A 25,995-nucleotide genomic window follows, 5' to 3' on the forward strand; every position below is an offset into this window, starting at 1 on the left:
TCCCTTATTTAATCTTCTAAAGGAAATGGACACTGACCAGCAGGGGATTTTATACTGAAAAGGGTCAGGTGATCAGCAAGGAGATAAACCTCCGAGCTGCTAAGTGACATCCTAAAGTCGAGGAAGTGTGTGTTTTCTTTGGGATTAGCTTCTTCGATACTAATGAAACATTTTACAGTCAAACAAGAACAAGACGATCCTAAACTAAAAATATATGCAATACTCTTCAGTAGTTTTTTTTTCCTCTTAATATGAAAATACAACTTAAGGATAACAGTCAACATTAAATATTCATGGTCCCATATATATGCATAAAATATACCTGAATGGGAGAGGCGTTAAGTGTGATTATGCAGGCATTACGCACTACATTCTATGGAAAGGAAATACACAAAAATCAGCATGAACCCATGATTCACACTGCTGAAAACGGCTAAGAATTTTAATAGTAATACTCTTGGATCAATATTTGGGGAAAAAGAATGAGAAAATTTTATAATTATGTAATTCTATATACATTTCATCTTAGAAATCTTATTAATGGGATGAAATACCTTTTGATTTATTTAACTTTTAATTGTTTCTTATTCTTATAGATCCAATAAACTTTGTAAGACAACTTTTAAAAACAAGTATAACAATATATTATTTACATAAAAGTGGACAGTATGACGAATTACACAGTCAGACGATAAATGAAGAAGTTGGATGTGACATTTAGTGATTAAGAAAATCTACAGATTTCACTTATGTATGGAATCTAAAAAACAAAATAAACGAACAAACAAACAGAAATGAACTCACAGATAGAAACTGATGGCTGCCAGATAGGAGGGGGCTGGGCACTGGGCGAATAAGGGGAAGGGATTAAGAAGTACAAACTGGCAGCTACAAAACAGTCACGGGGATGTCAAGTACAGCACGGGGAACGGAGTCACTGATACCGTGATAGCTATGTGCGGGGCCAGGCGGGGTCGAGACTTCTCAGAGATCACTGCATAAATTATAAAAACATCTCACCACCTGAAACTAATATTGTATGTCAACTGTAACTGAAAAAGGAAGAAGAATCTCTCCAGAGAAAGCGGCGAGAACCGAGGCAGCAAGGCTCGCACTGTCTTCACGGCCGTCTCAGGACAGCGCGCCCTTAGAGTGCGGCTGCCGTCCGGCAGGCCTGGCCACAGGTCTGACTTTCTATTTTTAGTCCATAACTAAACCATTGTTTAGAAACATTTTAAATCCTACTGCTACAGAGTTTCGACAGCAGCCTCGGAACTCAGCGTCCGTGAGCCAGACGGGGCCCTTCCAGAGTGGCGGAAAGGGAAGCCCTGGGCCCAGGCGTCATCGTCTCTGACGTCATCGTCTCTGAGGCCACAACCAGCTCCTCTAGAACACTAATGCCAACCAACTACACCAGCCGGGAACGTGCCCAAAGGGAAAAGGGGAGACGACGGAAAGCGCCCCCTCTTTCCGAATCCGACCTCCCCTGGGGTAGGGCTGGCCTCCTGCTGCGGCGTTTGCGTGTGCAGGTCAAGGGTCAGATGCTCTACCCAGGCGAGGACAGAGAGAAGGACACTGTACTTAACGCTTCCATGCCACGGCCCTACTTACGAGTGTTCCCCGGGAACGTGCCCACCCCGGCCTCAGACGATGGGCGAAGGGCGCATTTCTGAACGTTCCCCATCTCTGCTTTGACGAAGCTTACCTTGGCAACCAGCATCTGCTGCTGGTTTTCAATTTGCTGTTGCTGCCTGGCTGCCATATCTTGAAGCTCTGACAGGGTCAGTTCGACACGTGGATTCCCAACCTGCAGAGAACAAAACACACTCAGGCTGGGCTGTCCCCCTGTGTGTAAGCGCCTGTCTCTATGTCAGAATGCACACACATCAGGGTCTCCCAGAGGTTCCCTACAAGTTAGGAGAATACGAATTAGTTTATTTTCTCATAAGAACCCCCTAGTTGTTGACTGCTTTTATTAAATATTAATCACAGTTTTTCTAATATAGCGGATACTATATTTAATCAGGGGCCCCACTTGAAGCAAACTTTTGCCTGTGTGTATTGAGGTGACATGGCTCTTTGCACTGGCTATTTACTAGGTGCATCTGAATGAATGGAGAGGTCAAATGTTTAAGGGTACATGACCTGAAATATAAATGTGCAGTTGATATCTAAGGACAAATGGCATCTCGCCGCTACCCTCACGCCCTCTTGTAATTCTCAACAACGGTCCCAACCCGTTCCTGACTCTCGGTCTCCCCCGAATCTCACCGTATTCGAGCATTCTTGACTCTTGGAAAATGAAATCAGGATTTGACAGTCCCAACTGGAACCCCCACTCTGTTTATCTAAGACCCTGAGGAGGCGATATGGTCCAAGCCCCTTTTCAAAACTAGAAATTGTTAACAGCCAAGTTACGGAAACTTCCATTTAAGAAGGAATTTGTTTATTCTACCAAAAAACGCCTGAGAGAACCATCGAAATGCCCGAAATTTGTTTTAATGCTAATAAAGAGTTGCTAATTTCTACCTACTGAGATTTTCCGATCACCACATAAGATATTTTTTGAAACCTTCAGAACGTTTACTCCTTAAACACATTTCTGACCAGGGAAAAATTATGTCCATTCAACAAATCTTCCAATTTACATTAATTTCATAATTTCACAACTTAAAGAAAAAAATAAACTATCTGTGGTCTCCTCTCCCTACCAATGGCTTAGAATAGTGACATGAAGAGGACAGAAAAGGAATTTCACTGAGCGGAATTGACATTTATGCCTGTGACGAGACGGAGCTCTCCACATGCTGTGTCGTGTGTGTATTTCTAACTCCAAAACTAAGGCTATGTTGACATAAGTAACTCAGGTGTTTATCTTACGTATATACTAACGTATAATAATTTAACAAAATTTTATTGAAGTAGATCCAACGTACAGAAAACTAAACACATCAGTGTACACACAGCTCAACAAATTATTTCAAAGTAAACATTCCTGTGTAATTTAATTGTATTTAACTGTGTTATAAAAACACAAGCCACCATCAACTAGCGAGTCAACAAATATGCAACATGTTACACATCAGTACACATTCCCTTCATTGTTCGATGTGAAAATTTAGCAGAAAGAAGCGCCTTTCCAGAGTTTAAGAAAACAAAAGCCTGCGATGCATATTTGACCCTTTCGTGACGGGGCCGTCCCTGTGCTCACCCCCATGTGAACTGGAGATTCTCCAGATGAACTCGATTCAAACCAGCCTATGACCTAATTTAATTCCTCGCTTATTTCTTTTCATTGCATCTAATAAGAAGAAATCGAATCCTGTTTCCTGGGGCACACTGACGTCCCTCATCATAGCAGTTACCTGAAGGGGTCAACTCCAGGTCACAGAGAGGACAAGCCACTTCCAGGGCTGGTAAAGTCAGGGGAAGGGCTCTCTCGGTGACAGGTGGGCCGGCCTCTACAGACAAGCGCCAGAGAAAGGGACGGCTCTGCCAGCCTTCACGGGCTCCAACCCCCTTCTCGCTGGGCTCGGAGCCGACGTCCCCCCAAACCCTGGGTTCCGGGGTGGTTCTGACATTCCCGTTGAACGCAGCTCACCCTCCGGCCTGACCCTGACACCGCCCACTTCCACCACAAACGTGCCCCCGCAACTCCAGGTCTCACGACCCCCGCCCCCAAGAGCGGAGAAAACCTGAACCGGTCCTCCCGTGTCATGGTCTCACGCAGTTTCGCGTCAACCCTCCTTTCTCCAAACTGCCACAGACCTGCCTGCGGGAACGAGACTGCTGCTCTAACTCATGCTTTTGTATATAAAATATTTCCCCGACAGGAGACTTACAGGGGACTGCTGGCTGCTGAGACCTCCAGAGACTGCAGACTGGGGCGGGGTGGCAGCCTCCCAGTGCCCAGTGAGCCGCCCGCCCCGCCGAGCGGGCCCAGAAGTGGCAGCGCTGCCTCGGCCCCCAGCACACGGGCCACACTCCCACGCGGCCAGGCCGACGCCTCATCAGCTCCTTCCCCTGAGTCTTCCCCACGGGGCATCTACACCCTCGCCACCCCAACCGTCTCTCCGTCACCCAGATGTCCTCTGGCCTCGTCACCTCCCTTTCTGACCGTGGCCCTGAGTCCTGTCTCCCTGGAAAGGCTATAAGCAGCAGTGACGAGGGGGCTCTGCAAATGAAGACACTAAACCGTGAGCTTGAGACCCCGCAGCAGCAGGTGATGGAGGACGTGCGCCCGGCACTGTCCTCTGCGTACGTGACAGGGAGGATGCGAAGGGCTCGGGGGAAATGCTTCTTTTTGAGTACTGCATGTGTTTCAGACCGCGACACCGTGATAACTCATTTATCCTCGATATGCCAGATATTCTCCCAGACACTCAAGCAGCATACAAGCAAAATGCAGCTTCTCCCTGTGTTTAACGAGCCTCTATTCTGATAAATGAGCATCCCACCGATAGGTTACCCAGCAAATTCAACTACGGGGAGCAGAATCCGAGCTCAGTTTTTCTTTACTGTCACTGCGAACAGAAACAGTACTTCCCAGCGCAGCAGCGAGGACATGGAATGGCACTGTGCGCTCTTGCAAAAGCGCACTCGCTGTCCAGCCAGGCACCCGACCTAGAAAGTGTGGGAGAAGCGTGGAGAAGCAGGACGTTTCGCAGCTCCGCTGCCCGGCTCCCACCGTGTGAACACCATGGGTCTGATCGAGAGATGTCCCTTAAAACCTCCCACCCCAAAGTAACGAACCCAAATGAGAAGGGAAACCCTCTGTACATCGCTGTTCCTGCACTTAGGGAAATTCAAATAAAAATATTATTTCACGACACTCACAGTAACAAAATATAACATGATTTTCTAATTTTTATGGTCTTAGAATTAAGATTAGCAACTTCCAAAAAATTGATAAGCATATATGCTGGTTCATTTCAGATTTAAAACTTCCAAAACATCCAAATTAGCGGCAAATTAACAAAATGAAACGACAACAGGCTGCTTTAAGAAACAGCGAAATCAACGTTTACTTTCAAGATCAACTGTATTTACTGAGGCATAATTTACAGACGATAAAACAGGCCCATTCAAAGTTTCCGGCTGAATGAGTTTTGACACAGAGGTACACCTGAATGGGTTCATTCGCAAGCAGCGTAGCCACCGCCCCAGTGAAGCCACAGAACACTTCCGTCATCCCAGACGGTGTCCTCCCGCGCTGCCCGGGCTGTTCCCCTCCTTCCGCCTCCCCACATCCACCCACCCACGACGGGTGGCTGCTGTGCCGGGGTGGCCCGGTTAGCTGTTTGCTCTGAACGCACGTGCTGGGGCCCTACGGCGTGTGTCTGGCTTCTCCCCGTTACCACGCTACACAGTCGCCGCGTCGTCCCACGCCGAGCAGCACTCCCTAGTGTGCACAGCCCCCGCCTGCTCTCCCGCTCCTCTGCTGAGGGACACTGGGGTGGCCCCCACCTCGCGGCTGTGAGGAATAAAGCATGGTGAACACTCACGTCCCAGGATGTCTGCGGACGCGGGCTCTGCTCTGCCTTGGCTGGCGGTCAACGCCAGGAAGTGGGCGGGTGGGCCCTGCGGTGCGAGGACAGGACTGCGGCCAAAGCGAAGTGTCATTTTCCGCCCACCCCCACCCCCCGGCAACACGGAAGTCCTAGCTCCTCCTCGTCCAAGCCCAAACTCGGGGTCGTCGATGTTTAAATCTTAATTATCCTCTTCTTAACTAAAATGTTAACCTCTCAGCAAAGAAAGGGTTCCATATAAATGGTAATTTGATAAGTAATGAAAAAGCATAAAAATGTTCACAATTAAGCTATCAACCCCAAATGTACTAAGATTAGATTTCCAATAAATAAGCTAAGCCCACGGTTTGCCAAAAGGTAGATATGAAAAGGGGGCTTAATTTCCTAGGTTAATGTCTCATTCGTACTAATGACGTGTCTGAGTCATGAGTCATAAAGCTATCAGAATAAAGAACATTTGCAAAACAGGTTGTAAGAACTAGATTTTCTAAGATATTAAGGAACAACTCACTTGATAATTATGCTTGAAAACTTTAGATCACAAGCCAGTTGATAACATGGCTTTAATCTAATATATTTTTGTCTCCTCGGGTCATGTTTTGAATCTATTTTGAAACTGGTGTTACAGTGATTCAGTTATTAAAAACATACGATAAAGTTTCTCAAAATAAACTACTGTAGATAATCATGCAATGTACACGTCTTTCCCATCCTGAGCCGCTAATGATGAGTCTGCAGACTTTTAGTCTTTTCAAATATTAGTAAGACTCGGTTTCACATCGCATGTACTAAGCATTCTGCTAATATGTATCTACTGAATTTTTCCAGTACATGCCAGAACTAGCAAAGAATGCAATTCTACCTACGAAAACAAAGATCCAATACCTTGCACGATACCTGTTCAGTTAATGACTCTTCAATATCAAGGATCTTGAAAACTTATGTCATTTTCCTGACAAGTACTTTTTTTAATTGAATAATGACTCATCTAAAAACACACTAAATAAATGCACCATAACAAGTGATATTCTGACATTACAGTTTTGGGCAAACGAAGTTACCAATTTACTCAATCCGACCGCTCCTTGTCAGCGAACAAGACATGGGCCACCTCCGGTCCAAACTCCGTGCTCGGACGAGTCCGGGGACCTGGCGAGCGTGGCGGCGTCTCAGCGCCCGGCCCAGTGTGCACCGGCGCGACCTCCCGTCTGGCAGCGCTCTCTTGCTTAGCTTTTGTTATACTGGAGGAGCGTGCCTCGCCTATAACTTCACGTTCAGTTTGAGTACAAACTCCCTAAAAGCTGAAAAACTGATGAATAATGCGAAAAGAAGAATTTATATTTCCAAGTCATCCCCAAAACTGTTCCCTCCATCCTCCTCCACCAACCACACTTCCCAAGAAGCCTGCTTTTCCTCCTGTGGCAAGTGGGGCAAACTTTGTTACGTGACATGTGGTCTCCCAGCCGTACTTGCATTACTTATATAAGCGCGTCTTCGTTGTTCGACGCACATATTTTGTATTTGTGAAAATGATTTGAGAATCAACAGTCCGCTTTTATCTCTTGCACAGGCCACGTACGCATATCAGTTCCCTGTCGCTGAGTAACGAATCACGCCTAAACTCGGCGGCTTAAACCGGTGAACTTCCATCACGGCCCAGTTTCTGTGGGCGAAAGATTCAGGAGCCTGGCCAGGCGGTTCCAGCTTGAGATGGCTCCTGTGGCTGGGTCAAACGTCAGCCTGGGCTGCAGTCGTCTGGGGTCTTCACAGGGTCGGGGGATCTGATTCCCAGAGGGCTCACATGGCTACTGAGGTGGTGCTGGCTGCTGGCGGAAGGCTTCAGTTCCCCCTCAAACGGCCTCTTCACAGAGCTGTCGCTTGAGTGTCCTGCCGGCATGGTGGCTGGTTCCCCAGAGCAAGCAATCCGAGAGGGAGCCAGGGAAGGCCATCTTTTGTGTGACCTAGCCTCAGAAGTGACACAGCATGACGTCCCCACCTTCTATCTGTTAGGAACATGACAGTAAGTCTGGGAGGGAAGGGGAACCGGCTCCACCTTTTGAAGGGAGGCGTGTTAAGGAATTTGCAGACATATTTAAAAACCACCACGTGCTTTTACTGTGAAATCTCGTGAAGGCTCTATGTACTTGGACCGTTCTGTTACTACTTGCAGGAGTCTGGTTGCTGTTTCGTACAGCACCGTCACAATCCAGAAAGTGACAGGATGCTTGTGAATGTTTCTAAGCATATGTTTAAGAGAGTTACATTGTAACTCTAACAGGATGTTTGTGAATGTTTCTAAGCATTTGTTTAAGAGAGTTAGATTGTCAACAGAGGTTGTAACGATAAGTGCCATTGTTTCCCTAACATACATTCCTTGGTAATTAGATAATAGAAAAGACTAGTGGATTTTGTCAGCAATCAGACACCTATGGGCTAACAGGGCACTTCAGATGTCAGCTCTAATCCTGATATGCTGATTTTAATACTCAACCAAATAACTTCATCTTTGGTTATTGACAGACAAGAATATTACTGTAATATTATTCAGGAAAAAATGAATTCCTTGTGCTTTCCAGTTTCAGTGAGATGACGTGCCACAGTTCAACAGTTGGTCTTACTCGTTTCTTTTTGTACTTAGCTTCTACGGAGAACACAGCTTGCCCATCGGTGAGCCTAACCAGCTACCCCTGGTCTCTCTCCTAAGGAGCTCCGGATCCAATTCCCATGGCCAAGTTCACATTTTTATTTGCATGCCCCGCCTGCGGCACTTCAACCTCTGCATGTCTGAAACCAAACTCCTCCCTTTCCTTCCAACCCTGGCTCCTCCCTCATCCCCGACTTCCACGTTACGCCGTCACCTCTGACGCGAGCCCACCTTGCCCCCCCGCCACTCTAAGCTGCTGCTCGGCGCTCAGCACGTTCTCTCACATCTGTGCCTGCCTCTCCTTTCCAAAAAACTTCCCCTCGTCCACGTTTTGCTCACTTTCTTCCTTCTGTCCATGACACCCTCCCCCACCTTCTAAGCCCCGCCCACCCTATGAGGTCCAGCAGCACTGCTATCTGCTTCCCGAAGCTTTTCCTGATCCTCTTAAGAGCCTCTCATACAATTGTTCTGACACTCAGGATCTGACATCACTTCCAGCGACGGGAGAGAACTTGGTACTTGTTAATGAATTCCGAATTCTAGAGATTCAACAACGTGTCATGAGCGTTTGCTACAGTATGTCAGATATTCATATGTGCCTGAGTTTACATTTACCTTAGTTGACGCTTACAAAAACCTTATGAGAAAACGAGCTCATCTTACTAGTGGGCAGGCTGAGTCTCTGGGCAGCTGGCTGAGCAGTCTCCAGCTCACGTGGTGGGTCGGCGGCAGTGTCAGGACCTTAAGCCAGTGCCCTGGCAGCAGCAAGCCGGACGCTTCCCACGGCACGGCAGGCACTGCCTGGCTGGCTTTTTCCTACCAGGCTACAGCACAGGAACACAGTACTGATCCTGGACAACAGCCACTGATTATATGAAAGGGTAAACATCCACCAGACACCGCTTATTGGTGTTATTAGTTTGGATCACGGAAATTGTTTCGTGGATCAAAAAATGGTCGAACATCAACAATTTCATCTGGGTCAACCTAACAGGACACTCTCTCCCCTGATCCCTTGAAAAACGTAACTTATAATAATAAAGAAATAAATAAACCAAGGCCCGAGAACTGCAGGTAACTACTTTTGGAAGATCCTGAGAAATAACGAGAAGCTGACGTGGCCTGGAGGGGGCCGGGGCCCAGGAGCACCTCGCTGCTCCGGCTGTCCCAGAGGGAGTCTCCGAAAGCCTAACTCTGTCTTTGACTTTCTTGGAACAATTTCATATAGGCAAATACGCAAATAAAAATGAACTAATTCGAAAGCCTCAGATCTGACCATTTTTCTTGAGAGACGATTTTCAAGGAATTTCTTTGCTTGGATTGTAATACTATTCTCATAAAATAAAATGTCTAAGATTTCTTTAAAGAAAGATCATTCTGTTGGCTAATAATAACATCTCGTTTATACTATCCTCTCGAGTGGCATTTCTTTTAAATTTTGTGTGCAGATAATGGGATGCCTTTTGAGCTCATACCTCCGTAACCTTGAACATTTTTAAAAATATTTTCTTCAATGTGCGCCTAAGACTCAAACGCGGAGTCACGGCTCCACTGCAAAGTACAGCACGCGATGGCCTCGCACAGGCCCCCGGTCCCGCAGCGTCACCCCAGCCCGCCTCGCCCCACCCTTAGGACCCCGATTCTCACACACTAGCCCGGAGGGATCGTCCCAAAGCCCAGCTGCCCCCCTTTCTCCTGCCTGAAACCCTGCGAGGCTCGGTCCAGGCTCGCGGCCCAGTGGAGCTGTGCGCCCCGCGAGCCTGCAGCTTTCCCCCGGCCTCGGCGCTGCCACCCCCCCCCCCGTCCCCATGCGCTACGCTTCGCTGCTACCAACGTCTGCCTGACACTCTGCCACATGCGGAGCTTCGCGCTCTTCCTGCCGTGAGCTCCGCCTCACTACGTCCCCCAGAACCTGAGCTCCAATCCCAGCCCCACCTCCTGCTTTCACTACACTTTCCAGGGCACACTGCGACCTTGTGGTTTACACACCTATCCCCGAAAACGCCCCTTGTTTCTCTGTGGAATTTGAGATAGAATTCAAGGAGCCGCCACCAAACACCTTGCTTTTATAAAGACTTCGGTCTGTCTCAAATCAACACCAACTGGATGGAACTGCTTTAAAAAGAATAAAGGGAGGGGAGCGTCTAAGCCTGGGGTAGTTGCCGGGTGGGTTTTTTTCAAGTACATGTCAGAAAAAAAGGATGAAAAACAATTAGACCAAATAGCCAGCATCCCATCTTGTAATTTAATCACAAGATATTTAAAATAACTAGTTTTTTTAAAAGTATAACTGGATTTTCAAGTGTAATATTTCAAAAATGACCAACGTCCTGAAAACAGAACTCTGATAAAATAATTAGGATAAAATCTATTCATGCTCATATAATATTCTAGAATATTAAATCACTCCTTTTTCCTCTTTTTTTGCAAGGTTATAAATTTTCAAGTTTAGAGTATTTCTACTTGCCTATTTAGCAAACAAAAAGTAGGTGACAGTGATTATCCAGATACATTATAAACACGTAGGCTTATCTGTATCGCAGAAAACAGTGAAATAGTCAGGAAAATCGAGTCTCTCCAGCATCCTATCATATTCTGGAGCTGGACAATTTCATACTCCAACGATTCCTGAGTCTCAGAGATTACGAAGGCACTCAGACATCCGAAACGCACACCAGCTCCTACCCCTGCGACAACACTCATGCTGCTTTACCCTGTAAATGAGAATTACTCTGATGACTCAAACTCGCCCAAATGAACTCGGTTCGGTTCAACACATATTTGTACCGAAGGCAAGTGGCTGGACATGATTAGGGCTAGAAAGATCTGCAAGAAAACTGCTGTCGAAGAACACGACTAACAATAAAAGAAACACCGCAGGCCACCTGAGAGCCGCAAGCAGCACGCCACGCAGACCGCCGTTTCCCACGGGAGGGCCCACGAGACCCACCGAACAACACTCCTGACAGTGACATCTAAATGGCAAGACAAAACATGAAAACCAATTTTTAAAAGCATCACTGAGCTGTCGCAACAGTAAGGAAGTGACAGAGGCCAAAAATTGAGACAGCAAAAGCTCTGGGCACTGGGGGAATACCAAGCTGGCCCGTGGCCTGACGGCCTGTCCCATCTAAGGCTTGCCCTCTGGAGCTGCCGAAGCCTGGCATTAAGACACACAAGGACCAGCCCAGGGTGGAGAGTCCAACAGAGGTGCCCACACACACCCAGGACCCCAGCGAGCAATAACCGGAGTGTGAGAGTGAATAGAAACACCCCCACACCTGCGGAGAGGGGCAGTCTGTCCCAGTCTGAGCGAGAAGGGGATGCCCCTAGAATCTGTGCCCACTGGACAGCCCTCCTACCAGCTTCACGACCCACGAAGCGGGCCGTAAAGTGAGCCTATCTGCGTGCCCAGTGACTGACGAAAGCACATACAAACCTCTCAGGAAATCCCATCTGTACCAGGCCTCGAAAACGCTTACAGGAAAGTTCCAAGGAAACGAGTAGTTCTTGCCCAAAATCAAAGCAACATGATCAAGGATCCACGATTAAACGGCACAGAAGCAACATATACTGAAATTAAAATGATTACTTACAGAATACAAAATAACTATGGTTAGTGTGCTTAAAGAAATATGTAAAGCTTAAAATGAGCAGAATAACCAAAAAGAGGCAGAAAAGAACTAAAATTTCTAGAACTGATAATTTTAAGAGGGTAGGGGGAGGTGAGAGGGGAGAGGTAGATGGGGTAAAAGGGGTCAAATATGTGGTAACATTAAAGAATTAAAAATAAATTAATTTTGTTTAGCAAAGAAAATTTTAATGAGTTTATAAACCGCTTCATCGAGGTGTTAACTGACATATAATAAACTGCACACATGTGGAGTGTACAATTCGACATGTTCTGACAGATGCACACACCACGAAGCCTCCACAACCAAGGAAGGGAACGAACCCACGTCCCCTCACCTCCCTGTGCTCCCCTGCGATCGCTCCCTCCTACACCCTCCTTGCGCCCGTCCTAACTCCCGGGTTTCCAGGCAACCACCGATCTACCTGTGGTTGCTGGAGATTAGTGTACGTTTTCTAGAATTTCATATAAATGGAATCGTACAGTCCGTTCTCTCGTCTGGCTTCTCTTCCAGCACGACGACCCTGAGAGGCATCCAGGCCGCAGCGCGTATCAGCGATTCGTTCATTCCTTTTTGTTGCTCAGTAACATCTCTGACTGGACAGAACAGTCTGTCCGTTCACCTGCTAATAGCCACTAGGGTTTCACTAGATTTCCGGCTCCCACAAGTCAAGCTGCTCTAAACATTCATGTCCAAGTCGTTACGGACATTGGCTTTCCTTTCCCACAGGTAAATACTTGGTAGAATTGCTGGATTGTATAACAGATTCACTATGTTCAAGTGTTAAAGAAACTGCCAAGCTGTTTTCCAGATCATACCATTTTATGTTCCGACAGCAGTGTACGAGAGTTCCAGGCTCTCGCATTCTCACCAATACTTGTTGTGATCGGTCTTTTTAATTTTAGACATTCTAATAGGTAACGGTGGTACCTCGCTGTGGTTTTAATTTGTATTTTCCTAATGACTAATGTTGAACATCTTTCCATGTGTGTATCTAACATTCATACATTCTCTTTGGTGAAGCATTTATTAGGATCTTTTACCTGTTTCTCTTAAAATTGGGTTATTTTCTCATTATTCAGTTTTGAGAGTTCTTTATATATTCAGGATATAAATCCTTTATCGGGTATAGGATCTGCAAGTATTTTCTCCCAGATTGCCTTACCTTTTTTTAATAAATACTATTTAAAGTACATTATATGTACTGCACAGCCAAATAAACACAGCTGAAGATACAATTCATTAACTGAAAGATATATCTTAAGAAATTATCCAAAACAGTACGAAGAGACAAAGAAAGTAAAAACATGAAAAAGAAATTAAGAGACAAGAAAAATAAAATGAAAGAACATGTTTCATCAGAGTTCCAAAAAAAGATAATAAAAAGAATGAGGAAGAATGCCTGCAGAAATGATAGAGAAGTTTCCATTACTGTTGACAGATGCCAATCCTCAGAATCAGTAAATTCAACGATTCCGAACAGGAGAAAGTAAAAGAAATCTACATCTAGTTCTGCTCAAAATGGAGGATTACATGACAGTAAAGGAATTTTCAACATCAAATAATATAAAACCACAAAACAGGACTAACAGGAGTAGAGATAATAAAAATGTTTGGAAGCTGGAAAGAGAATAAGAAATAACCGACCTAGTAGATGAGACAAACGTTAAGCTAGAAATAGTAAAACTGGATACACGACCCAGTTATATCACGGAATCCTCCAAAGGTTGGGGACCGATGCCACCACCACCAACTCAGGACATGGAAAGGAAAGGCAGAGCGCCTAAAATGGGCGGAAGAATCCGCCAAAGGTTGGGGACCGATGCCACCACTAACTCAGGAAATGGAAAGGAAAGGCAGAGCGCCTAAAATGGGCGGACGGAGGGAAGACGTTAACGCAGCAGAGAAACCCTGAGACCTCTTCTCAGGTTCTCTGCTGCCGGCGACGGCCTCTCCCCAATCCCAGCGGAGGTCTGAGGTCCATTCTCTATGCCAGGGGTTCCCAAGCCCCAGGCCGCAGACCAGCACCGGTCGGTGGCCTGTTCGGAACCAGGCCGCACAGCAGGAGGTGAGTAGCAGGCGAGCGAAGCTCCATCTGTATTCGCAGCCACTCCCCAGGGCCGGCATCACCGCCTCAGCGCCACCTCAGGCCATCAGGCATCAGATTCTTGTAGGAGCACCGGTCCCCAGTGCCACAAAGGTTGGGGACCCCTGCTACAGACAACTGCACTGTTATCTGGCCTGGGAGATGATAGGCACAGTTGAGTCTTGGGTACCAGATGGAAAACAAGGGGACCGAGTGACCAGTCCCCTTGCTTCCAGAAACAACGCTCACATTTGGTCAAGTGTTCGGACGAAGGTGCCAAGACAATTCGATGGGGGAAAGAACAGCCTTTTCACTGAACGGTGTTCAGTGAAATACTGGACATTTACACCCAAAAGAATGAATTTGAACCCTACTTCGCACTGTACCCCAAAATTAACTCAAAATGGATCACAGACCTAATGTAAGAGCCAAAACTACAACGCTCAAAAAAAACGCAGGGGGCAGGATCAATCGAACTTGGCAACTTACCGGATGTACAGAAACTGCCTCAGATTTTGGTCTGATTGTCTGAGAAAACAGGAAAAAGTGCTTCCAAGACACGTAACCACACGGTGTGGCACAGAAGAGAGCTCACCTGGCAGGCCGGAGGCCGCAGTCCTCAGAGGGGCCTGCCTGCTCGGCTGGCCCCGGGAGCCTCCTGGGAGCCTGGATGAGGGGCGGGCTCCCGCCATTCCCAGAGCTAACAGGAGTGACCTAGACTGTGTGTGCGAACAGCCTGCTTTGCGTCGAACGCCTGCCTGCCTTCCGGGGGTCTGGACCTTTGGCTCTCGCCGGAGAGAGGCTGCCTGCACGAGCAGTCCCAGCAAAGCCCCAGGCGCTGGGCCTCCAGTGAGCCTCCCCGGCAGACGTTTCCCATGGGCTGTCACAGTTTCTTGCTGGAGGAATTAAGTGTGTCCTGTGTGACTCCACTGGAAGAGGACGCGTGGAAGCCTGTGCCCCACTTCCTCCAGGCTTCACCCCAGGTGCCTTTTCCCTTTGCTGATCTTGCTCTGTAAACTCACCGTCGTGAGTCACAGCCGTGAGGACCAGATCCTGAGTCTTGTAAGTCTGCCTAGCAAATGAGCGATGCCGGGGGAGGTCTTGGGGATCGACACAGGCATATGCAATGAGAATAAGTCAATTTGCCTTTACAGCATAAAGTCAAGCCAGATCGTCAAAATCCTGCTGGACAGGTAAGTCCCGAATGCTTCTGACAGTGTGCGCACGCAGCCGGGGGGCTCCCGAACCTGGCAGGGAAGCAGGGTCACACATGGGGAGCTTTCCAGGCCCACCCCTGTCACACTGAACCAAAAGTTCTGCCGGTGCATCTGAACCTTTATTCCTTGGACGAGTGACGTGCTGCCCTGTGATTTTCGGAGAGCAGAGCTTCCCCAGCCCCTGGCCTCAGCGGCTGTCAACTGGCAGGACGCACACCCGCTCGCACGCTGTCCTCTCCCGGCCCACACCCCGCTGCTGCTCATCCCGCCCTGGCTGCTGTCGCCCCCCACGCTACGAAGTTTGGTGCCGTCGTTCCATAGCCAGGGTGTACATAAAAACATTTTTGGAGAACTGTTTTTAACACCTTATTAACTTTAAAAGTGCACAAAAAAGTGCTCTATAGACAATAAAGGGCTTTACAAAGGTAATGTATCATTAGGCTCAAAGGGCAGGCGTGTACGCCATAAAACAGTCACAGCTTTGATGTAACGCTTCCAGCGCAGTTGTACCTCTAGACTGGCTCTCCACCTCCCTCTAATTACAGGCTCACAAAAAGGCTACGAAAACACTTTTAATTTTAGTTTCAGGTTTCAGTTTTGTTGATCTTGAAACGTTAACATTATTTTCATGTTAACGAGAGAAATTTCATCAGAGAAGATTACAGGCCCATCATACCCAAACATCAAAACTCACTTTATCACACCGCTGGAACCCCTTCCTGCCGAGTCCCTTTCCCTTATCATGGACACGCGCACCCCACCTCACCAGAAAGCCCACTCGGTGCATTTATTTCACCTTCCTTGAAGTTCAGGTCATGGGAAATCTCAGAATTCAAAAGGCGCTTCCGAGTCCTGTTGGACAAGTTAAGTTCCGAAAGCTTGTGACAGTGTGTGCATGCGGCCTGGAGGTTCCCCAGCTTGGTGGGGCCAAAGAGTCATTTGGGGGTTTTCCGGATCCCGGCCCAGACGTACTGAATCAAAAGTTCTAGCAACAGGGTCTGGGCCTTTTTATCTCAAGACTTTTGAAGCAGATGCACCTGGCAGAACCCCACAGAGGCTCTAGATTTGTAGAGACGAGTATGGCAGGTGGCAGGAGAAGAGAATTTGAGGAACGATCTTTAGAAATTTGAGGGTAAAGGAGAAGCCATAATCTTGACATTAGCAACAGTTCTCCCAAGTGGCACAAGCATTAGGACGTTGGAACCAAAGAGAAGAAAATATTCTCTAGTATACTACCTTGGCTCTGCAGTGCATAATATCTGCAAAATCTAAACCAATAAACACTGTTAAATGTTTTTCAATTTTATAACCAACCTATAGACAAAATGTAAAGGTTTCATTATAGTTAGATAACAGTACACACATATTATCAACCTCGACAACACAGAAGTACAGCTAAAAGAGCTGGAAGGTGGGTGGGAAGGGGAGACGGAGGCAGGGGTCGGGGCCAGGACCCGCGCCTTACAGGGACGGAGGTCCAGAGATAGGATTCGGAGTTGAGGTATAAAGAAAGTGAGACTTAAGTATGCCATCTAAAGCCATGACACCAGCCAAGAGAAAGCTAAAATAGCAAGCCGAGAATAGCGAGCTGGGGAGCAGAGAGGCCAAGTGACTGGCTCAAATGTAGCTAGTTAAAAAGTTCTGAAGCCAGTGCGTGAACACGGACCCCACGCTCCAGACCTGTGTTCTGTACCAGCGTCTGCTCTTCCCAGCACTGTACGAGGAGGTCGCTTGCCCAAGATTATGTACCCAGTTAGTGGCAGAGCCAGAAAAATGAACTAATTCTCTAGTCTTAATTATTTGGAAAAGTTATTACTAAAATTTCCAGGAAAGATCAAGGTGGATATTTCCCTCCCTGCTCATTCTTTTAATACACACCAACATTTCTTCAAAAGAGCCCCTCCGCCTAGAGACAGACACTTCTTCACCTCTCAAGTGAGCCCTGTTCTCCGACGCCACACCGTATGACGGAGGAAGCCACCTCTCTTGGAGGCAGCCCATCAGCCATTCTGTCTTTCAAAACCTGACAGAAAAGTCAAGAGCCACATGCACAGAGATGCGTGGCTGCTGCTCCGGGACGGGTCGTGGGCAGCGACGTGCACAGGGCTGGGAGGGCGCTGCTCCGCACGACGGCGCAGTGCGCGGGCCAGTGTGTGCCTCGCTAAGACTACTCGGTAGCTGCCTCTTTGTAACTTCATACCCTAAAAATAATTCTTTAAAAATTATAACCCAAACTCATTAGTACTTGTAAAAAGCAACTTTAAAAATTCAATAGAATTGACTGTTGCTTACCCCATTTTCAGTACGTTTTTCTCCAGGTGCATTTATTACATTTCTCTGAGTTCTTTGCTCTTGGGTCTGACGGCCACCTAAAGCAACGAGAGGACCAAATTTATGAAGAGACATACTAGAAAATATCCTTCCGTTTCCTCACTTATTCAAATATTTATTGAACACAAGTATTAAATACCAGGCAGAACAACTCAAGACTACGTACAACTGAAAAAATGCTTTAAATTCGTATACATAAAGTCGTTTAAATGAAATTTTTCTTCTAACATTCTGTCTCAGAATTTTGAAACTGACATATCAAAAGGTTTCCAACACTTTAAAATGGTCAAGATGGTAAATTTTACTTTGTGTATTTTACCACATCGAATTTTTATTAAAAATTTTAAAAGGCTTTTATATTTTAGGAGAGACTAAAATAACACCTAATATCCATTATGAAAAAAACGGATGCACAAAACTGATCTTTACTAGTAGTGTGAAAACTGACGGAACCTTCTCAATCGGGCGGTCTTATAAAGTCTCCTTTGTTCTGTAAAACTTAAAACATTTTTTTAAAAGGGACTAAATTTAAACTAGAAAAACTATATTCTGTCACGTTTTTGAAACAAAACGAAGTGTGACGCAGAATTTCGGGAGCGCCTGAAGTCGCAGACGCAAGTCTGGGAGAGCCGACGCCCGCGCCGCCTCCGCTCGCCGGCCTCTCCAGCTGCACCCGCGACGGTTTTGAGAGTTTTTACACCCTGGAGGGGCTGCTTCATCACCTAACATACAGGACTTCGATGGGTCATGAACCTAATGTTTAAAAAAGACAGGAAAACATTTTTTTTCTATTTATTTCCTATCACTTTAAAAAATGTGAAGAAAAATTATATTACGGAAGTACGGCTTCATCTTAAACCATGCATTCTCCAAGAGAGTGACATCGCCCCCAAAGGGGCAAAGATTGGTTCTCGGAGGATAAAAAAAAATCTTTTTTTATGTATAAAGCGAAGATATATAGTAATATAGTACATAAACAGATATACACTATATCTGATGGGGAAGACAGGGGGCAAGTAAGAACAGAATGTCCGTAAAAAGGGTTCTTGGGGATGATAATGAAAAGGGAGGCTAAATGAATGTGGGTGACATGGCATCCAACCGAACAGTCATTTCATAAAATCTAGAGTAGTTTTCCATTAGCAGAAATCACACGCACACACACTCTAGACTACGGCAACTATCAGTTTATACGGTAAATTAAATTCTTAGTTATTAGTATTTTTAATGAATAAGGTATTCAGGTTAATTGAATATTCTGTAATTGCTGCCTCTCCCAAACAACAAGCTATCGAGAAATGAGAATACTGTAAAACACGCGACATTAACGTTATAGCAAGTGCCACTCAATCTTGGATGGCAAAGCAGAAGTTGACGACCTTGCGTTCCTGCGTCGGAAGACGTAAAGAGCTGACACGGAGCGAGCACCCACTGTGCGCCCAGCCCCCCGGGCACATCGGCCGCACACCTGTCACCCCCACGCACCCTGCAGATGAGGAACAGAGGCCGCTTGCCCCAAGTCCACACAAAGCAAGCAGTAGGGCTGGGCCGACCCCAGGAACTCGGGCGGCCTCGACCCCACGCCCCAGCACACCGGCTCTGGCCTCTCGTCTGCTCTGCATGCCGCTGGCCTGAGTTTCTTTACACGCTAAGTTTTACCCCAAGGGTAAAAGGTGGCTGAACTAAATGTCTTCTATGCCAGAGGTCCCCGACCCCTAGGCCCGGACCAGTACCAGTCTGTGTCCCGTTAGGAACCGGGCCGCACAGCCCGAGGTGAGCGGCGGGCGAGTGCAGCTTCGTCTTTACTGCGGCCACTCCGCAGCGCGGGCATCGCCGCCTCAGCTCCGCCTCGGACCATCAGGCATCAGATCTCAGAGGAGCACCAGTGCCCGGTGCCACAAAGGCTGGCGACCTCTGCTCCGTGCTCTCCTCTAGCTTCCAAACAGAGAACGCCCACGCCTTAGTGACGGATGTCTTTCGCTTACACTCGAATGTATCCCCTTTTAAATAATATCCATCACTGACCACTGCCTGGCCCTCGGCTCCGTGGGAAGCGGGAGGAAGCACGAGTCCTGGATCCTCAATTCTGGCTGCTTAGAGTATAAGCTGGAGAAATTCAGGGACCAAACGCAAAACGGAACAGAGCGCCCAGGCGGGCTGTTCCAGCCGCCACCTCCTCCTGAGCTTGGAGAGACAGGACGGGCGCAGGCGCAGGCAGAGGGAAGGGCCGAGGTCAGCACTACGGAGGGCGGGCGCTGGAATCCCGGGGTAGGGCGGGAGAGAGCCCGAGTGTGCACGAAGCGTGCGCTACGAGAGAGAAAGAAGGGACGACGAGGTTGGAGCGATGAGTCTGGTCCTGTCACAAATGCCATCAGACGTGGGGACTTCGTGAATGTTCTGAAAGGTGAACCTGGCTCTTCCAGTCCTGCCAGCCTGTGCTCCAGCCAGGGGAGAAGGCAGCCTGCCCCTCGGCACACGCCCCCTCGGGGCTCCCGCGGCCCGGCCCCTGCCTGGCACGGCGGAGTTCTGCTGTCCCCCCAAAGCTAAACTCATTCCTCGAGGCCCACTCAAGCCCATCACCCCAGACGCCTCTGCTGACTGCTCGGCGCGGAGGCCCGTGTCCTCACTGCCGCCCAGGCCGACACCCGCCTGCCCCCCACATCTCACATACAGCTGCATGGACACGACCTGACTGGGCAGCACCACGGTGCAACCACGGAAGCCAACCAGAAGGCCAGCGCTGTCACCTGCCTCATGACCCCGGGCAGCTACATATCCCTGATACTGATAGACTTCGTAAAGTGAGAATCAAATAAGGCCCCCACCTCACCAGCCCAGGACACCGAGGGTCCTGTAACACACATCGGTGACAGCACAGCTGGGTCAGGGCGGGCGCGCATGCCCGAGAGCTCGGGCAGAAGCTGGCACAGTCCTTAGTGCTAGGAGAGCACGTGGCCGTCAGCCGGTCACGGCCTCCGCAGCGGGGTTTGTGCAGAGGCAGAGGCAGGGCCCTCGTCTAAGGTGCAACAGTGGACGATGGGCCGGACCGGAACCTGGCTCTCCTGCCTCCAGGTGACGACGGCCAGTGGGATGAACCCAGAAGTCATGGGGCACTGGAAAGCACGGCGCTGTGACAGTATTCACAGCTACGAAAGACGATTTTAAAGGAGACAGTAACTCATCCTAGGGGCAAAATGTCCTTTAACACAGAATACAAACAAAGGGGGATCATCTGCAATAAAGAAATCTTTTTACAGAATATCCTTTCATTGTTTACTTTTTTAAATACCAGAAATAATCCACAATCACTGTTAAACAGCGAATTAAGCATCTTAACTGTACAGTATATACGCTTTCAGTAAAAAGATTCCCTTTTTTTCTTTAATTCAGAAAGAGGCAGTATATGCCCACAGTTCAAAATGCGAAAGGAACCAACAGATATAGATGAATGAATTTCCCTCCTGCCCCGGCCCGCGGCCTTCCCTCAGGCCAGCAAGGTCACCGGTTTCTTATCCTTCCAAAGACCTTTCACATATGCACATGTCAACATGGACACAGTTATTCTGCTGTCTGCGTCACACGGAGGGTAGCACGTGTGCACACTGTTTTGCACGGTGCTTACACACGTCACGTGTGGGAGATGGCGCAGGCCAGGGCAGAGCTTTGTGGCTGTTCACGGCGCAGATCAGGCCACTGTTTGGATGCGCCAGGCTTTCGTCAGCCCGCTGCCCCAGCAGGCGCCTAGGAGTCCTCCCTACCAGCAGTGCTGCACTAGTAACACTGTGCCGTGTCATTCTGTATGTGTGCAGGCGCCGCTCGACAACAAGGCCTCGAAAGTGAGACTCATGGGTGAAAGGTTTTATGCTTTTGAAAGCACAACAGATATTACCAAACTGCCTCCTACAAAAACTGCCAGCTGACACTCCCAGGGCAAGGTGGACACGTGCCTGCTGCTCGACTTCCTTGCCAGCGCTGTGTCATGAAACGTTCCAATCCCTGCCAGCGCGACGGACGGAACCGCACACCTCGGTGTTGTCTCTGCATCTTTAGCAGGAGGAAGGCTGAGCATCTTCTCATAAATTCTGGGCCATGGATTTTCCTGTTCTATAACTGCATATTTGTATATTTCAATAGTTTTTTTTTACCTTTTTTTTTTGCTTATTGATTTTAAGGAACTCTTTATGTGTAAAAGAAATTAGCCCGTTGCCATATGAGCTGTAAATGCTGTTTCCAAGTTCACGACGTCTTTTGACTTTGCTTGGAGTGGCTACTGCCACGCGCTTTTTTAACAACTCACTTTGTCTCTTCTTTTACAGTTTAGTGTTACACTTAGAAAGGTCTTGTTCATCATAAAAATTTTTAAAAATCCCCAAAACATTTCCCAGAATTTTTCTAATCCTTTCACCGTTTTATTTATTCTTAAAATCTAGATGTGAGCCATCTGACATTTATCAAACGCAGTTCCTCAAACGGCTGGCCCCCCTCCCATGTCTGAGTGCACTGTGGGACTAACTCTGGAGCCTGAGAAGGAAGCAAGGGGCCGGGGGCCTGAGAAGCGCAAAGTCGTCGTGAACTGCATGACAGAGGTCACGGGAACCTGTGACACCAGTTAGTCCCCTCACCGCCTGGGAGGGAAAAAATAGCACGAGTTCATTTATTTTAATATTTATTCCTATTTTTTTTTAAATTAACTTTTAGGGCAAAAATTAACGAACGGGGGAGCACTTATCTACCTTGCTCACTGCTCTCAGCTGGGGAGTCCTCGTGGCGAAGGAAAAATTTCACTTCCTCCCTCCGTGGCCCCCACTTCTGAAGATGTTCATACATCATATGATCGAAGGGGATGGGGCGCTCTAGGAAAAAACACATTTACCTCAGAAACAAACAAAATAATTCCTACCAAACGCAAAAGTAAAAATAAATTTAAATAAACGTATACAGACATATGAGAATTTAAGAATATTACAAGTCTTAAATTTTAACCTTAATGAAACAAAAGCAGTATTGGGAAATGCTTTAGGTAATAAACATGAGAAGTAAACATAAAAGCAATTCTGCAACATTAAATAGGTAACATCGAAAAAAATCCCTTTAAACATTTTATGAAGCAGTGTGCCTCCCGCTCTTCACAGAAATATTTCAACAAATTGTGGAACCTTGTTATTCATCAAAATGCTACACGTGGTAATTAGATGTGGACAGCGTACTTCCTGGCAGTTCAGGGAACCCCCAAAACACTTGTACATCACTGTTCATAGCAGCATTATTTATTTACAGTAGCCAAAAAGTGGAAAAAGCCAAATGTCCATCAACCGATGAATGTAGCTGAAAACAGAGATATCGCTCAGCCAAAGAAAAAAAAAAGAATGAAGTGCTGATATAGACAACAATGCGGATGAACCTAGAAAACATTATTCTCAGTGAAGGAAGCCGGACAACAGAGGTCACATAGTGCACGACCCCATTTCTGTGAGTACCGAGCCCGTCAAACGCACAGAGCCAGGAAGTAACACAGTGGTCGCCAGAGGCCGGGGGAGGAAGGAATGGGAGGTACAGAGCTTGGTGAATGTCCTGAAAAACCACTGAATTGTACGCTTTATTTTTTTTATTTGGTTTTTTTTTTTGAATTGTACACTTTAAAATAGTGATTTTTATGTCCTGTGAATTCCATCTCAATTTAAAGGCAAAAAAAGGAAAAGGAAAAGAAAGGCAGTCCTGTCCCGTACACTCCCGGCGCCGCCTGTGCTGGGGAGTGAGGGAGGGGCCGGGGCCGAGGCCACACAGGGCCTGCCGGGGCACAACGGCCGCAGGGCACTTTTCCTCCTTCCGACACAAGCGTGTGGCTGGGTGAGCGCCCTTCTGCTCAGTCCGAGAACGTGACTTTGAGACAAGAGAAAACTCTGCGGGCTGCAATTGGATCACACATCCAACGTGTGACTGGACGTACCCCTGAGAAGTGCTAGGTTTCTGTAAAAGAGAGAATCCCGCCATTCCCAGAACCGCGCCACGCAGCGTGCGGCTGCCCCCCGCCTCCCGACACGCAGAGGTGAACCTCACCCTCCCCAGCAAACACGAGGGCAGCAACGGAAACGGCCACCTCTCAGCTGAAAATGAAATCTGCGTGTGCCTAGCTAGCGTTCAACTTGAACTGTTACCGTAATAAAACACTGAACATTAACGAAGTCAGTATCATCCCATTACTTTAGTTTTGAAAGTAACACCTATTATGTATGTAGGCCTATAGGAGATTTTTAAAAATGTGTATTCTAATTTTAGAACCATGAGGTCTAGATTTAAGCCTAATTATATGCCTCAGTTTTGCATAAAATTGTGTCTCAGGCCTTATTTTTATTACTACTGCTTTGGCTTGTGGTGTTAGTAGTTTTAATTTTGGTCACTTTACTAACCAACATTATCAATAAAATTTCATGTTTACATTTTTTAAATTAAAATGAATTCACGACCTTTACTTAAATGTGCCAAGTCTGGGTGTAACTATAAAAATTAACTCCAATTTTGTCTTAAGCCACTTATTTAACAGAAATTTATTATGTCCTTTTACAAATTAAAAATTTTAAAGAGAAGATTAATTTCAAGAAAAGCAAGCTAAACTTCGCTATCTTCTTTTAAATAAGAAAGGTTAATTAAAACATCATTTCTGTTTTAACAAAACTACCCTATACATCTCATGTAATAAATACCTCATCAGCATCTTATTTAAGTGAAATCTAGGATAACAGTTTTAGTCAATCTTGAGTAAGGCAAAAAGAAAATCAAGGAGGACCTACCACAAAAGAAAAACGGAAGGATCTACATACACTGCCGACTTGCATTCGAGCTGACACCCTGTGTGGGGAAGAAACCACAAAGAGCAGCGGAATAAACCAGCCAAATGAACAGAGCATCATGGCCCGAGCTGAGTTCCCTCCATCGGCTCACAAAGTTGAAGTCCTAACGTCCAGGACCTCAGAATGTGACCTTATTTGGAGACAGGATCTTTAAAGAGGTAATAAGTTAAAATGAGGCCATCGGGGTGGGCCCTAATATGACTGGTGTCTTTATAAGAGGAAGAGATCAGGGCACCGACACACGCAGGGATGGCCACATGAGAAACGGGAGAAGGCAACCGTCTGTGAGCCAAGGAGAGAGGCCTCAGGAGAAAGCAAGCCCACTGACGCCTCGGTCTCAGACCTCCGGCCTCCGGAACTGTGAGCAAATAAGTTTCCGTGGTTTAACCGCCTGGTCTGTGGCGCTGTGCTGTGGCAGCCCTGGCAAACTACTACACAGGTCCATGGGGAAATGTTCTTTCCTCGAAAGCACCAATAATCCCACTGGATTATGCTCATGACACACAGATCACACAAATACGCCATGAGTTACAGAGGCAATCATTTCTATGGTGGGGTTCTCTGAAGCCTGAAAATTATTTTAAGAGTTCCTCTAGGGTAAAAAGATTGAGAAAGGCTGTTATAGCCTTTCTCATCCACTAGAATCTCATCCACTAGGATATATCGCTTCAAAATCCAGCTTTGCTGCTCTATTTTACTCAATGATTTAAGTGTTTATTAAGGGCCTGTTATGAGCACTGGGCTGGGCACTGGGGATATGATAATGAAGAGACAAGTTCCTACCTTCAGGAATTTCAGTACAACGAAAGAACTATGAATGCTCGTGTTTTGGTAAATACTATGACAGTACTGGAGCATAGAGGAGGGACACTTAACAGCTTCTGAGATTCAAGGAAGGGATGAGTGGCTAAGAATGGACAGAAGTTAGCCAAGCAAAGTGGTGTGGGTGCTAGGAACTGTTCTAGATGATGAGAACAGCACGTATAAAAGCCAAGGCAAACATAATATGCTGTGACTCCCTGTGCTCCGAGGTGATGGTCCTCATTCCTGACAAAGTCAATACACAGGTTATGATTTCAGATGGGCTTGGAGACAAGGCCAATGTCCTCAATGAACAGAAACGCAAAAATCCTCACCAAATACGAGCAAACCAAATTCAACAATACATTAAAAGGATCATATACCATGATCAAGTGGGATTTATTCCAGGGATGCAAGGATGGGTCAACATCTACAAATCAATCAGTCCCTCTTGGGACCTCCCTAACCCCATCTGTCAGATGAGTAGTTATCAGACTAGATCTCCAAGGGCCCTCCCAGCTCTATCCCTTGAGGCTGAAGCTGGGAAACATCCATGACAGGTAAGAGTAGAGGGTGTAAAAGCATAGGGAAGAGCAAGAGAGGTAGAAGGAGGGAAAATAAGGGCACTGTCACCTGGCAAACTCCTCTTAGACCTGACTCTCCCAGGAAGCCTTCCCTAAACTCCACTCCTATGGCCTTCTTCCAAGCTCCCCTTTAGCACTCAGCCAGGGCCCAGAGCAAATCCTGGCCCTGGCCAAGGGAACACTGGCGAGGTGAAGAAATGAACTTTTGAGGGAGAGAATATGTGAACAAAGTGCGCTGACTCCCCTGTGGGGCCAGCAGGTGCTGAGAATGCCATGTAGAATCAAGCTGACATGGTGTGTGAATCACTAATGTGTGAGTACCTA

The 25,995-nt window shown here is 47.0% G+C and overlaps 1 protein-coding gene across 1 annotated transcript in view; it reads right to left on the reverse strand.

The window, feature by feature from the left end:
• Positions 1 to 25,995, reverse strand: part of PPP1R13B (protein phosphatase 1 regulatory subunit 13B) — a 46,693-nt gene that overhangs the window by 17,413 nt on the left and 3,285 nt on the right. Inside the window, exons 2-4 of the mRNA XM_025042024.1 lie at positions 22,172 to 22,291; positions 17,400 to 17,476; positions 1,706 to 1,807 (exon numbers count right to left, since the gene is read on the reverse strand). Of these exons, the coding sequence (XP_024897792.1) occupies positions 1,706 to 1,807; positions 17,400 to 17,476; positions 22,172 to 22,291 (299 nt within the window). The remainder of the gene's footprint in view (positions 1 to 1,705; positions 1,808 to 17,399; positions 17,477 to 22,171; positions 22,292 to 25,995) is intronic.

Source organism: Pteropus alecto, unplaced genomic scaffold (genome assembly GCF_000325575.1).
Source record: "Pteropus alecto unplaced genomic scaffold, ASM32557v1 scaffold8, whole genome shotgun sequence".
Lineage (NCBI taxonomy): Eukaryota > Metazoa > Chordata > Mammalia > Chiroptera > Pteropodidae > Pteropus > Pteropus alecto.